The sequence below is a fragment of the Pelodiscus sinensis genome, chromosome 10 (genome assembly GCF_049634645.1).
Source record: "Pelodiscus sinensis isolate JC-2024 chromosome 10, ASM4963464v1, whole genome shotgun sequence".
Taxonomy (NCBI): Eukaryota; Metazoa; Chordata; order Testudines; family Trionychidae; genus Pelodiscus; species Pelodiscus sinensis.
In genome coordinates, this window is record NC_134720.1 from 21,612,281 (window position 1) to 21,628,092 (window position 15,812).

Here is a 15,812-nt window from a genome sequence, read left to right on the forward strand (position 1 = left end):
ATTTCTGACAGGTGGCCTCTATGCTGGGTTCCTCGTTTTGTGTGTGTCCAACTTGAAATCACTGCAGCCTAACCTGTAGAAGTGCTGAACATTCATAATTGAAACTGAAGTGAATCAGAGCTGTGAATGCTCAGGACCTCTGGGAATAGTTCTTGCCACCTCTCCTATCACAGTACCATATACAGACTTTATAAATGTACTATATGCCATTTTCCAAATAATTTATGAAGATATTGAATATATTTGGGACCAAAACAGATTTCTCTTGGACCCTACTTGTTGTGCTCTTCCAGTTTGTGAACTACTGATAATTCTGATAACTACTCTGGTTTTTCAGCCAGTTGTGCATCCCCTTAAAATGCTGGTAAAGCACTTGGTGATGAGCACACTAAGACCATTAGAAAATGAATTCTGTACTCATTGCAGGAATGGATTATGAGAAGGATAAGGTAGGAACCACTAATTGAATGATGAAAATAAAACATGATGAACACCTTCCTCAGTCCCTACTGGGGAATAAAAGTTTACCAGATTGTCAGGCTTGATAATACTTGGTGCCTTCATCTTATGATGATGATGATGATGATGATGAAACAATAAACAGGCAATTCTTATTGGTATATGAAATTATAGTCACAAACATCTGCCCTTCTTGAGGAGTTGGAAAAAGAAGTAAGAGCTCAGGAATTCAGAGAGAGGTCCTCTAAGAAGAAATATGAGGATCGTTTTTTATTAAATATAGAATTTTTTTCTGAAACCTTATCCTCTGATATTTTACTCTGATAATTATGGGAGGCTTTTTAACATGGATGCTCCTCTATAAACATCTAGTCCATACAGATCTACCTGTCTTTTCAACCCTTCTGTTATATGGGGATGTATCATCTAATTCCCAATGACAGTACTGAATGTCAGTATTAACTGTAGCAAAATGCAGGACAATGTAGCACTTTAAAGACTAACAAGATGGTTTATTAGATGATGAGCTTTCGTGGGCCAGACCCACTTCCTCAGATCAAATAGTGGAAGAAAATTGTCACAACCATATATACCAAAGGATACAATTAAAAAAAATGAACACATATGAAAAGGACAAATCACATTTCAGAACAGGAGGGGGATGCGGGGGGGGGGGGGAGGAAGGAAGGTAAGTGTCTGTGAATTGATATTAGAGGTGGGGAGAGTGGGATGTCTGTGAGCTAATGGTAGTAGAGGTGATAATTGGGGAAGCTATCTTGGTAATGGGTAAGATAGTTTGAGTATTTGTTCATTCCTTCTCGGAGAGTGTCGAATTTTAACATGAATGACAGTTCAGAGGATTCCCTTTCAAGTGCAGATGTAAAAGATCTTTGTAGCAGAATGCAGGTGGTTAAGTCATTGAGAGAGTGTCCTTTTAAGCAGAAAGGGGGCCAGCTTCCAATGGTGTGTGCCCCCTCTCCCTCCCCCCTTCCCAACCTCCCCCCAAGGGACTGCCTCTGCCATGCGGGGTCCTGGTCCGGTGGCACCACCTCCTCCTCCTTCACCTTCTCCAGGTCACCTTGGAGCCCCGGCAGGAGTCTCACAGAGCCCATCTGGGGCACTGCGAGATGAGACTTGCTCAGGCTCCGCACATGCTGGGATTGGAGTGGAGGCCACTAGCGGTATTATTTTCAGTATTGTGATCCAGGTCCCCGCAGGCTGCCTGGCTGCAGCTGGCCAGCGCAGCCTCACTGGAGTGCGCCTTGTGAGGCTGCTGCTTGACTCCAGCTGGAGCCAGGTAGCCTGCGAGGACCAGGACCGCAGTACTAAACATAGCACCACAGGCAGCCTCCACTCCAGTCCTAGCATGCAGTCCCACCCCAGGAGCAGCTGGGGCTTCTGGGGCTGGACCGCGGTACTAAAAATAGCACCCCAGCCTGGCTCCAGCCCCATAAACTACTTTCCACATGGAAGGCAGAAGGTGGGGTGGGGCAGAGGAAGAACTAAAGGGAAGATCTGGGGGGAAAGGGAGACAGGGCAGGAGAAGAAAGTGGAAGGCATCAAGGGGCAGGGTGGAGGAGAGACAAATGCCAGAGGGCCAAGAGGAGACAATGAGGGGAAAGGGTGGGAGGGAGGACAGGAGGAAAGGTGTCAGTGGGGGTGGAAGAAGGGAGGGGACAGGGTGATACAGGGAGAGGAAAGGGGAGGAACAATGGGGAGAGGAGAAAGGAGAAGTGCGTGTTGGGAGAATAGGGGTTGGAAGGAGGGGTGGGGCATAAGGAAAACAGGGCGTGGAGCAAGTCACGTGTGAGGGCAAAGAGGAGCATGAGGAGAACTGGGACACAGGTTGGTGAGGGGATGGGCACCAGGGAGAAAGAGCGCAAGGAGAGCAGCGGGGAGGCACCAGGAAGGTGCAGGTGCCAGGGGATTGTGGGAATGAAGAAAAGGGCAGACAAGAGGTGGGGAGGGATGGGTACCAGAGAAGAGAAGCACGATGTAGAGGGAGGTGTTAGGAGAGGGTAGCTACAGATGATCAAGGGCTAGAAGAGAAGTGGCCACAGGGGGAAGAGAAGGGCTGGTGCAGGGGAGGGGAACAGGTCCCCAAAGGGCTGAGGGAAGTGAGAAAAGCAGAAGCCAGGACAGCAGAAGAGGTTGAGAGGTGGGGGGCAGCAGGCATCAGAAGAACAGTTGGGGCAAAGGGAGGGAAGGAGATATGGCAACCAAGGGAAAAGGAAGAGGTTAAGAAGATATTTATTAATAATTTGAGTGCCACAGTGGGGCACATCCAAATAAGTGCACATGAACTCAATACTGGTGCACAAGACAAATCTCATTCTGCTCATGGGAGGAAAATCTTAGAGGAAACACTTCCCCCAGCTTCTCCCCCCAAGTTAATGCAATGCAAATTGGGTTAATGCAATTTAAGGTTTAATGCAATTTGTTCTGTGTTTTACAATATTTTTTTTTTACTAATTATTATTTATTTAACAGTAGTACCTGAATCGGGGCCCTGTGTGATAGGTGCTGATCACGCACATAGCAAAAGTCCCTGTTTCAAAGAGATTACCAAAGAGAGAGCATAGAAAGGAAAACAGACACCCGGAGGAGAAGTGACTTGCTTAGGCTCACACAGTATAGTTGAGTGACAGAGCCTTGGTTTGAACTTAAGTCACCTCACTTCCAGTTAAGTACTTTATCCACCACTTTGGCTTCTATCTGTATAAAGTGGTGTTTTAGCTTCATAGGGTACACTACCTGAAAGCAATTTATTGTCAATACCTACACTTGTGATTTTTATATATAACTAGCCAATTAGCCTGTCAGACAGAATTTTCAGGTCTCTCCTCCATGTCAGTCTTCTCTCCTGAGCCTCCGATCTCTCACTCGGTGTCTCTTTTTCTCTCTCTCTCTTCTCCTACTGCCTCTCCCCCCCCCCCCCCCCCCGCTCTCAGCTCTCCTCCACCATCTGCCTCTCTCTCCGTCTCTCTCTTTCTCTTCTCCTACTCCTGCCTCTCATTCTCCCTTTCTCTTCTCCTCCTCCTGCCTCTCGCGCTCTCTGCTCCATCTCTCTTTTTCTCTTCTCCCCCTCCTGCCTCTCACTCTCTCTCCGCTCTCCTCTGTCTCCGTCGGGGATGCATGCTCGTCCAGGCCCTGCCCTCTGGGCATGTATGTCACCGCCCCGCCCCTCTTCACCTCCTGCCGTGGCGCTCTGCTGACTTCTGCGCTGCTCAGCTGGGCGGCCGCGCAGAAGCAAGTAGTGCAAGCGACAGTTTGGGCCCCGTGCTCCCCATGCAGCATTTCCGTGCTGCATGGGAAGCGTGGACCCCAAACAGCTGCTTGTGCTGCTTGCTCCTGTGCAGCGGCCCGATTGAGCGGCACAGAAGTCAGCCAAGCACCACAGCGGGAGGCAACAGCGCTGCCCAGAGGGAACAGCCAGCATTTCAGCATTACAGAGTCACAGACATTGGGCTACTATATATATGATGTAAGTAACTTCAACTCTTTCTTTTGAAACTCTAGTTCCATGATTTTGCTGATAGAAAAGACTGGGACGCATTCCATCCTACACTGGTGGCAGAAGGTCTCTTTGCTTTTGCTAATGTTCTTAGTTACCTTCGACTGTTCTTCATGTATACAACCAGCTCTATCCTAGGACCACTTCAGGTAATTAATAGCCAAAGAAGACACTAGGTTTGATCTTGTTCATATGTATTATGATATAGTCTTTAATTGCATGATCCATACAATATTTTTTCCCTTATTACCCTGCCTCATTCAGGGTACAGGATGGACACAAGTGGAGTGGAAGCAAAATTAAAACTGAGTATTCATTAGGGATGTTAAACTTAGTTTAATCAACTAACTGACTAGTCAATGGAATTTCCATAAAATAGTTATTAGCTGATAAGCGGTGGAGCTGCAGCAGGTTTGGCTCCTGGCCCCAGGAGCTAACCCTGCTGTGCTTCTGCTTTTTAAATGTATTAAGAGCCCCCATACCATCTCGCTTGTGCCAAAACTTTGAAAGGTCTAAATTCTCTGGGTCCTAGCGGCGCTCCCCCCGCCCCCAGTCTGGCACCTGAGGCGGTCTCCTCATGGTAAGGCCAGCCCTGGTTATAACATCCCTTTCTGCTCCTTCCCTCCAACACAATCCCCTTCCCCATCCCTCTTCAGGGACCCCTCTCATGAGACTCTCCTACTATGAGAGCAATAGAACCAGTGCCACCTCTCCACAGAGGAAAGGGGTTTTATTCCTGATACTTCTTGACTCCAAAAAAGTCAGGAGGTTGGAGACCCATCTTGGACTTGCACAGACTGAACAAATGCCTAAAAAAACAACACTTCACCTTGGTAACACTGGCAAAAATAATCCCATTTTTGGAAAAAGTAAACTGGATGTCGTCCCTTGACCTACAAGAAGCCTACTTTCATATTACAATTCACCCATCACGCAGGAAGTTTCTCAGGTTCGCCTCAAAAGACCATCACTACCAATACCATGTCCTTCTGTCACGGTATGTGTGGGAGTCACCAAGTCTCGCACCCCTATCCACAGTCCGATGTGACTCTCAGCCAGCAGGTAGAACAGGTTTATTGGTTCACAGGAATACAGCATAGCTCAGATTTCTTCTTACAGGAACCAGGGGCATTTAGTACAATCCTTCTTGGGAATAGGGGACTCCAGCCCCCAAGACGGCTATGCTCTTTTCTCCCTAAGCCAGCTGAAAACTTACTCTTACACCTAGCAACTGCTCACAGCTCTCCAGGATTCTACACCTCCTCCTCTGTTCAGATTCCTAGGCAAAGTGTCACCTGACTGAATCCTCCATCTAGCTCAGGTGTCAGGCTGGCTTGGGCCATTCCCTGCGTGCCTCCCCTCAGGAACTTGCATCTAGAGATCCCATCCCACACACATACAGTCACTACTGAGCAGTATAGGACTGTAGGAATCATACACAGCCCAACAAAGCAAACAGCAAATGCAACAACAGAGTGGACACCATGGCTACAAGAGTGAACGCAGCCCCCACTACGTCACACCTTCCCTTCGGACTCACCTCAGCCCCAAAGGTATTTCAAAGGTCCTTGTGGTAGCTCCTTGCAGACAGGAGCTGCACTAGCATCCCACCTGCCCTCCACTCCCGGCACTTGTACAGAGGCACCAGCACAGCAGGGGGAGTGGGGAAAGGGAGAGCCGGCTCTGCAAAGCCAGTGCTTGGGGAGAGCCAACTTTTAAGCCACCTCCATCCCGCTTCTGTAGGAGGCAGCAAGCTGGCTCCCCCTGAGTACCATTTCCTGCCTGCCCCCCCTCACCCTCCGTGCTGCTGCCTCTAAGAGGCAGCAACACTAGAGGTGCAGGGGCATGTGGCTCTACAAGATTGGGTGCTCGACTCCCTCTCCCCGTTGCTGCTTCTGATACAGATGTGTGTAGTCAATAGGATTAACCAGTAATCCAAGGTTTATCGGTTAATTGTTTATTCTACTATATGCCAACATCCCTATTTCAAGATAGATGTTACATTTAGAAAGAATATTTGTGTTTTGTAACTTATTAATAACTGCTTCCTTGTATTGTCTTCCAGAGCAAACTTTTTTTTTTTCTCGTCTTCATCTTGCTCTAGCTGTGGTTCTGTATCTCAGTTACTTTGCCACTTTTTTTCAGTTGTTTCTCCTTTTTCTTCCCCCACACATGCTCACACAAGGAAAAAGTATTTACATTACTTTAGGCAGCTACTTAGCATATTTGTGTTCAAGTGAAAGTATTATGTTTACATTACAAATTCATTGAACACTAAAGTCTCTCCTAGATTTTTAAAGAGTTTTCTGTTTAACATACCTGTTTGTTTATGTACTATATCTTTCTTATGTATTTTTATTAGGTAGCTATGTAGTAAAGTCAAAATTCTGAGTAAACAAAAATAATCAATAGTCACCCTATTCAGTTGTACACTGAATCTTATGTTATTACTGTTGACCAGCACAACTTGAGCAACAACTCTTACAGTATTTTCCAAAAGTAGGTCACAAGTTCAACCAGTAGTAATTAAACATGGTAAAGCAACCCAGCAGTGAAAAATGAAGGGAAGCCACTGTGTTCTGTTGGCTGTAAGAGATGTATACTGAATCTTTTTACGTGTTGTCTTATAAAACCTATTTTAAGAAAAAAGCCACTTAAGTTTATTAATACTAGGTATATTAAAATAGCTTTTTACAAAATTTGGTTTTATATAACAACATTTTCAGTTTTCAAGTTGTTTGCAAATTATAAACACTTGGAAACATATAGTTTTGACTGCAGCTAGTTTAACAGATTATCTGGTCTGAATGCTAGTTGCCTGGTAAGATATACTCTGAAGCAAGCACAATTCCCCCTCCCCCCCTTTTTTTTGAACTTCTATGCAGCTTTCTTGTTTTGGGGGCATAATTGTGCTTTGTTGATTTTTATAACTTGTGTTGAAAGGATGGGAATTATGACATTAAGGCAATACAATGATGAACACAGATCCATGTCCTGTATCTGATAGGTCTTACTCTGTCCTATGTAACAGCTTGGACTGGTACAGAGATCCCTTGCTTTCATATAGTCCAAATACGTATACACCATTAGTCACCAACCAGTAGATTGGAATCTACTGGTAGATCCTGGAACCTTAGAAAAGTGAATCTGACTGGTTTGGCCAGGAGGCTATCAAATGCAGGTATTTCAGTTGCCCCACGCACCACTGCTGTGTTGTTTCTGTCCTCAGCCTTGGAGCTGAGCCTTGGAAACCTCCTGCTTGTTATACAGGGTGGGGAAGGCAAAAGAGGGGGTGCTGTCAGGGTGTCCCCCTGCTCCTGTACCCCATTTCCATTGAGTGAGCGGGAGGGACCTTGGACAAGAAGTGGGGCAGGGAAGAGGAAAGGGAAGGTGGCAAAACAAGGGTATTTAATCTTGGGTTGCCCTAAATTAAAAAAGTGATCTTGTGCTTAAAAAGGTTGGAGATATCTCATATACATCATTTAAAATAGCAGTATACCAGTAATCTCTGGGTCTAATATATATCATGGCCTGCCCAAAACAAGACAGCTACATGGAAGTACAATTAAAATCACATACTTTAGAGCACTGTGGACCACAGAGCAGCATGTATGATGGCGCTTATTTCTGTCTTTCTGTGATACTGAAGCTGTTTTGGTCCCAGGATATTGGAGAGAAAAAGTGGGTGAGATAATACCTTTTATTGAACCTAGGGATGTAAGCAACTAGTGGACTACACTTATGCTTATTGTGTAGTCATCGGACAGTTAAGTAGTGACTCGATTGGTCGTGACTCTCCCCCTCCCCCACTGTCTATCAGAGAAGGGCAGCAAGAGGGGGAACAGGAGCTGGTTGCCCCCAGCACGATCTCCAAGGGAAGCAGGGGAGGCAGAGGCACAGTGGGGAAATGGCGCAAGTGGGAACTGAAGCAGTCCCCATTTGCGCCAGGTTCTAACTGCTATGCTTCTGCTTTTGAAATGTAGCAAGAGCCTCCTCCTCCTTCCCCCTCTCCCGCGCCCCCTCCCGGCAAGGCTCTTGCTACCGTTCAAAGGCTGAAGCACAGCTGTTTAGCATTCTCCATCAAAATGTTATGCTTAAACGAAGCACATGAAATCTTTTATAGGGGAAAAGGCAGTACGCCGCATTTATTGAGAATACAACAGTTGCATATACTTTTCAAACACACACACACACACACAAGACATCATGCATACACAGTTCTGCCAGAGGATGATATAGTTACCAGTCCAGAGTCTGTGTCAATCTAGTGGCCAGCTAGATCGAGCACGGGGGGGGGGGGGGGGGGGACAGGGCCTTGTCAGTCGATCGATCTGATACTCCTCTCAAGACGGTGGCAGACGTAGCAAAGCACCTTGCTTTTATAATCCTTTTCTCTGTTGAAATCCATGGATTCCGCTCTGTCAGCTTGTGACTGAAATGTTATCTTGTTGATGTCAGTCGTTCCCAAACATCTTCCAAAGCTTATCCTGTAATCAGTCATCTTTTGGGGGTGCCCACTCCGCTTCCAGATTCATCAGTCTGCCAATCCTCTTGTGAGTAGGGGGTACGCATCGATTGTTATAGATGGCTTCTCTGCAGCTAGGTCGTCCCGTCTTCTGGCCTTCACCCACACTCGCTCACCCCCTTCTTTGGCCATCTGGTTCTAAGTCATATAACTTTGCATCTTATCTCGACACATTCACACTCCTTTCACACACTCGAGCAATATTACAAGGAGTTTCGAGGTTACAGATCTGCAATTGTAAATCAAGAAATTAAGGTTTTGGCTTGCACATTAGCAGAATTCCTCTAATCTTATTAACACAGCCACAATACCCAGAACTGTTTTTCTACTTTAGGACATTTACTAAACTTCAGAACAAAGAAAATAGATCTTCAACTGAAAGGACTTAATTTGTAAAATATTAAATGTATGTTAATAAATATGCCTTATATTGCTATATTACTGCTACATTACTACTATATTAAATATGATTCTATATATTACCTTACATTACTAAACCTAAGATAAGAAATATAAAAAGAATAAAACTTTCAATCCTAACACAGCAGTTGGAACACACTTGCCCCATGTTCCCCGCTGCTCTTCTGCCTTTTAAATGTAGCCGTGGGGAGTACTTACTACATTTAAAAGCCTGGAGGTGCACCCTGGATAGCGAGTGCTCCACGTCCCCCTGTCGACTAATCCAGTAGTCGATGGAAATTCTACTCGATTATCTGATTAATTGAAATTTAACATCCCTAATTGGACCAACTTCTGTTGATGATAGAAAAGAGCTTTTGTGCTACACAGAGCCCCTCTTTGTGTCTGGGAAAGGCACTCAGTGTGTCACAACTAACTACAAACTGGAACAGATTGTTTAGTATAAATAGTTACCTCACATTCTTAAGGGATCATTCAAGGTGAAGTGTCTCATTAATGCCCTGAAGTCATAGTACAAAAAAGGGGTTAGTGGATTGCAGATTCTCATAATAAAAATATTGGAATTATGACTTTACAAAACCTGATTTTTAATGTTTAGCAAAGTTTTAAATGTAAGCTTCTAGGCTTGTCTTTTAAAGGTGTTGGGCAGGTTTCTTTTGAGGATGAGGACTGAGAGGTCAGATTTAGAGATCATTTAGAGAGAGATCATTTTGTGAAAAATGTTTACCCAAAGGTCATCATGGTGTTTTTGTCTTTAATCATTTTTGTGTGCTTTCATTTGAGAATGTAAGGATTATCTGGTTTCACTCATATAGTTGCTGTTGGAAAATATAAAGCATTGGATGAGATGGACCATATGTAAGGCCCATGGATCTTGAAAGGTGTGTTGTGGGGTGTATTGATCATCAGAGCAGTGGAAATATGTCTGCAGATTTTGCATGTGGTGTTATAGTACGGTATGGTGCCACTTTAAATTCCTAGGTCTTTGTCTGGAGCTTGCTTCTGATGAGCTTCATGAGATTGACGGTTATTTGAAGACAAGAAGAGGGAGGCTTCGCAGATTTCTTTGAGGATGTAGTATTTCTTGTGTGTGCTTGTAATTGTGTTCTACATGGTTTCCAGTGTGGTGTAGCAGGTGACAATTAGGAATATGCGGTCAGAGGGGGTTTTATTTCCATATTGAAGCAGATTCTTTAAGGTTATATCTGCATTGCAGGCTTTGCACAAGAACAGCTGTTCTTGCGCAAAAACTTGCAGAGCGTCTACACTGGACACACGTTCTTGTGCAAGTAAATTTACAGTAAAGCATCGGAAAACAGGGCTTCTTGCACAAGAGTTATTCCTCTTCCCACAACAAATAAGCCCTCTTGCGCAAGAGCTCTTCCACAGGAAGGCAGTGTAGACAGGCAACAGGGGTTTCTTGCGCAAGAAAGCCCTATGGCTAAAATGGCTATCAGAGCTTTCTTGTGCAAGAGAGCATCCACACTGCCATGGACACTCTTGCGCAAAAGCACATCTCTTCCACAAAAGCACATGGCAGTGTGGATGCACTCTTGTGGAAGACCTTTTGCACAAGAACTCTTGTGCAAAATGGTTCTTGCACAAGAAGCCTGCAGTGTAGTTGTAGCCTCAGGGTATTTGGGTAGCCCATTTCATAATGCAATCTGCTTCTCGGGTGGAGTGTCTTTGTTTGGTGAATGCAGTTTTAAGTGTGTCTGTGCCTTTCTTGGAGTATGTTTTGTGGTATCACAAGGAGGAAGGAGAAAATTTGTTCCTCTTGGTTTCTGAGGACAGGACAAGGAGTAATGGGCTTAAAGTGCAGCAGGGGAGGTTTAGATTGGACATTAGGAAAAAATTCCTAACTGTCAGGGTGGTCAAATATTGGAATAAATTGCCAAGGGAGGTGGTGGAATCTCCCTCTCTGGAGATATTTAAGAACAGGTTAGATAGACATCTGTCAGGGATGGTGTAGGTGGAGCTTGGTCCTGCCTTGAGGGCAGGGGGCTGGACTCGATGACCTCTTGAGGTCCCTTCCAGTCCTATTATTCTATGATCTATGGGCCTGGCTGTAGATAACAGATTTCTTAGTGTGTTTGGAGCGGTTACTCAATGTTTGAAAGTAAGCATAGTGATGTGTTGGATTTCTTGTATATTGTTGTCTGTAGCAGTCTACCTGTTGCAGCTGATTGTGGTGTCTAAGAAGTTGGTGTGGGTGTAGGACCGTTAGAGAGAGAGTTTAATAAGACAGCTGGTGGTAGTTGAATTTGTGGTGGATATTTGAGGCATTTTGGTCATCTGTCCAGTGGATGAAAATATCATTGATGCATCTCAGGGATATCCTTGGTTTCATGGTGCAATTGTCCAGATATTGTTCCTTAAGATAGCCAATGAAGAGGTTGGCATATTCCATGGTTTGAACAAAGTGTTTATGTAAAGGTGATATGGGTTAAGATAAAATATTTGGCTGTGTCTACATTGGCGCGATCTTGTGCAAAAGTGACCACTTTTGCGCGAAAACTTGCTGCCTGTCTACACTGGCCGCGAGTTCTTGTGCAAGTGCACTGATGTTCTAAATCAGTGCTTCTTGCGCAAGAACTCCAATGCTGCTGCTCAGGAGCAACTGTTCTTGCGCAAGAGGCCAGTGTAGACAGGCAACATGAATTTCTTGCGCAAGAAAGCCCAATAGTTAAAATGGCCATCAGAGCTTTCTTGCGCAAGAGAGCGTCTACACCGGCATGGATGCTCTTGCGCAAACGCACATGCCAGTGTAGACGCTCTCTTCTGGAAGAGTTTTTGCACAAGAACTCTTCTGCAAAGGAGTTCTTGCACAAGATCATGCAGTGTAGATGTAGCCTATGGCTGTGTCTAGACTGCATCCCTTTTCCGTAAAAGGGATGCAAATTAGACACAGCGCAATTGCAAATGAAGCGGGGATTTAAATCCCCCCCGCTTCATTTGCATAAAAATGGCTGCCACTTTTTTCTGGCTCGGAGCTTTGCCGGAAAAGAGTGCCAGTCTAGACGCGGATCTTTCAGAAAATAAAGCCTTTTACGAAAGATCCCTTATTCCTCTTAAAATAAGGGATCTTTCGGGAAAGGCTTTATTTTCTGAAAGATCCGCGTCTAGACTGGCGCTTTTTTCCGGCAAAGCTCTGAGCTGGAAAAAAGCGGCAGCCATTTTCATGCAAATGAAGCGGGGGGGATTTAAATCCCTGCCTCATTTGCAATTGCGCAGTGTCTAATTTGCATCCCTTTTACGGAAAAGGGATGCAGTCTAGACACAGCCTATGAGTTTAGCTATTGTGGCAGGGTCAGGCCATGGAGCTGCTGCAGAGAGGGGAAAAAGACCGCCCAAAAGGGTAAAAAAACCTGTAAGGAGAAGCAGAGAACTCCAGGCCAATTAGAGGCAGCTGGGAGAGAGCTGGCTCAGGCAGATTGGGGCCAGCTGCCTTCTCTGCTGGGTGAGGGGCTTTAAAAGCCTCTGCAGTTGGAAGCTGGGGAGGAACGTGAGAGGACGGACGGAAGGGAGGTGGTGGAGAGACAGAGAGGAAGGAGTTTGAGAGAACAATCTGTAATAGTGTTAGGTGGAGGCAACTAGGGAGGGAGTCTGAGGAGGCGTGATTGGGCTCCCTACCACAGAGACCTGCTGCAAAACCCAAACTCTGGGGTTAAGAATGAGAGTCCTGCGCAGTGGTGGCTTGGGTAAGAGGGGCCCTTGCCACACTATGCATTTGGGGTGGATATCTGAGTAGGGATGTAAAGGGTGAGGCTTACGGCTTAACCATTAACATCCCTATGTCAGAGTGCTGTCCATTATATTGTAGATATTTGAGGCAGATAGCCCTCCTGTTTGTCTCTTGCTGGAGATCCCTGAATCATTGTAATTATCTTTCTCATCATCATCGACGCTATTGTTAACAATAGATGTCATCCTAGTGTCTTCCAAGGCATGCAGGCCAGAATAAAAATTTTGCAATGTAGTTTATGCTGTCTCCCACTGAACTCAGACATATTTCTGAATCTTTCAACCTTTTTTCCTTATTTGAACTACCCTACCCCACTACTTTTGGGATGCTTCACTTTTCATAGGTTTACTTGTTAATTCCCACTTAAAATTGTTAACATGTACATATGTTACTTGGACACTGGACAGCTTGTTAACACTTTGAAAAAATCCTCATAATACTCTGAGCAGCTTCATCTGGAACATTTGCCATATATATTTTTCTAAATATTAGCAGTTTAACACATCTATTCCTGTGACTATTTCATCGTGTGACTTAGAGTCCTTCCTCAAATAGCTACTCAAATCAGGCCCAAAAACAAGCTGAGGCCTTTTGGCCAGGTGTTAAAATGGTGTTCATATTTCACCTTGGTAGCCTAAATATACCTGATATTGTCTCTTCTTGGCTACAGTCCTGAATTCTGATACAGTGATATTGACATTACATTTAAAAATATCGTCTTCACAATATTTTTTCTGATGACTGAGCAGAGAAATATTGGTAAGTGATGAATATTTCATTGTTAATGGAAATTGGTAATGTGTTCCACAGATTTCAATGGGGCAGATGTTGCAAGACTTTGGAAAATTCCTAGGGATGTTTCTTCTTGTCTTGTTCTCATTCACAATTGGATTGACCCAACTGTATGACAAAGGAGTTACTGAAAAGGAAGAGAAGGACAAGGACTGTGCAGGAATCTTCTGTGAACAGCAAAGCAATGACACATTCCATTCGTGAGTTTTAGCATGCTAAATAAAATACTTTTAAAAATCAGCTACAGGACATTTATGCCGACTGCAGATGATTTACGTGAGGGGGAGGAGGGGCGGGTGAGAATTATGACCTGGATTCACTACAGTTTGTAGCGACACTGCAATTTGCAGTATCAACTCTACATAGATGTAGAGACAGGTCTCTAGGGATAGTACTCCCACAGATGTTCGTACTGGTGGTGATTCATTGGTACTACATGAGTTTGAGTTACACAAAAACCACAGTGTAGACTCATCCTAGGAAGTTAAAACACCATTCCCTAACACAATGAAGAAGCTATTTCTTCCTGTCCACGCTTTTATTAAAAATAAATATTTATAACATGAGCATTCCCACCTATAGTTTGTAATAGTACTAGCACACTGTTGTTAAACAGTGCAGGGAGGGGGGGACCTATGGAGTACTATGATTCCCAATAATCTATTATGAAATTCCATTTTCTGTTTATTAAAAACTTGCCCACAAGACCTACCCTTGTTAAACTTTTACGTATTTATTTAGTAAGATAGGTATACTTTTTAAATTAATAAACAAATTTATTGGCTATGAAATGAGGAGTTAATAGTACCAACTTGAGCAAAGAAGCACCTGTACTTCTGATAGTGTCTTAATTCGTCCCATTTTAACTCTTAGGCTGTGTCTACATTGGCGCGATCTTGCGCCAAAGCAGCCGCTTTTGCACAAAAACATGCTGCCTGTCTACATTGGCTGAGAGTTCTTGTGCAAGTACACTGGCGTTCTAATGTGTGAAATCAGTGCTTCTTGCGCAAGAACTACGATGCTCCTGCTCAGGAATAAGCCCTCTTTGCGCAACTGTTCTTGCGCAAGAGGCCAGTGTAGACAGGCAACATGAATTTCTTGTGCAAGAAAGCCCGATGGCTAAAATGGCCATTGGAGCTTTCTTGTGCAAGAGAGCGTCTACACTGGCACGGATGCTCTTGTGCAAAAGCACATCTCTTGCGCAAAGGCACGTGCCAGTGTAGACGTTCTCTTGTGCAAATACTTTAACGCAAGAACTCTTGCGTTAAAGCCGTGGTCACCAACCAGTAGATCGTGATCTACCGGTAGATCTCAGGGGCTCTAAGAGTAACTCTTGAGCCCTCTCTGAACTGCGTGTCTGTTACATTAGATTTCCTCATTTGAGGAGCAGCTACTCACTGAGCAACAACACAGGTGAGTAGCTGCGAGGAATGGTGAGAGCTGGGAGGTCGGGAGGGCTGAAACACCCCAGCCAGCTGACTGTGGCTTTCAGCTGAAAGATGCTGTCCCTCACTCCAGCTGATCAATGGTGTGGGGGTTCAGTCACACCTCCTTCCTTCTGTAGTCCTTTTGAACTGCGTATTTACAGTTAACAGCAGTTATTCGCACTAGTTACGCCCTGGGTACGCAGGGTGGGGGGTCTGGGCCCACCCTCACTCCCAGACCCCAGCCCAGGGCCCTAAGGACAGGGTCTCTTGGACCTGTCCCACCGGAGGGGTATGTCCCCTTAACCCACCGGTGCGCCGGCTCCGTGCCCTGCCCTGGGCTTCTTCCACCCTGCCTACTTAAATTCCCGTCTCCCGTCGCCCTGTGCTCCGAGCTCCTCTATCTCTTCTTCCTTCTCCCCTCCCCCACCGGGTACTCACCGGGGTGTTTTTATTCCCCCTCCGGCCTAGCTCCCTGGGCGTCTGACGTCACCCCCGCGCCGGGACGTCACTTCCGGCCGCCATTACTCCCCGCTCATGCGGTGCGCGTTGCCTAGCAACGCCAGCTGTCCCGCTGCCCAGCTGACGAGCGGCGGTGCTACACCGCCTGCAAGCGGTCAGTTCCCGCCGTGCTGTCCCCAAGAGTGAGAGGGCAATTGCGGGGTCAGTGCGGGGTGGACCCACTTTGGGAGGATAGGCGGGTCCCACCCCATCACAGGTGGCTTCTCCTCTGCACCTGCCCACGTGGAGCTTGGTGTACCCTGGCTGAGCGCCATGGCCAGCTGGCCGGGCAGCCACTTCTCTTCCCTCCAGCCTGGCTGCCCTGCGCTCAGCCCAGGGAGGCTGCATCTAGCTCCAGCTATGCTGGAGCAAGCTTCCCAGGCTAAGCGCAGGATCACAGATGCCCATCTGATGGACTGTATACGACTAGCA

The 15,812-nt window shown here is 45.7% G+C and overlaps 1 protein-coding gene across 5 annotated transcripts in view; it reads left to right on the plus strand.

The window, feature by feature from the left end:
* Window positions 1–15,812, plus strand: part of TRPC1 (transient receptor potential cation channel subfamily C member 1) — a 56,537-nt gene that overhangs the window by 25,593 nt on the left and 15,132 nt on the right. For 3 of the 5 annotated variants that reach the window (XM_075937656.1, XM_006123984.3, XM_075937658.1), the window contains 2 exons: window positions 3,979–4,122; window positions 13,474–13,655. In XM_075937656.1, coding sequence (XP_075793771.1) covers window positions 3,979–4,122; window positions 13,474–13,655 — 326 coding nt within the window. The remainder of the gene's footprint in view (window positions 1–3,978; window positions 4,123–13,473; window positions 13,656–15,812) is intronic. The other 2 variants (XM_075937657.1, XM_006123986.2) reach the window with 1 other exon arrangement.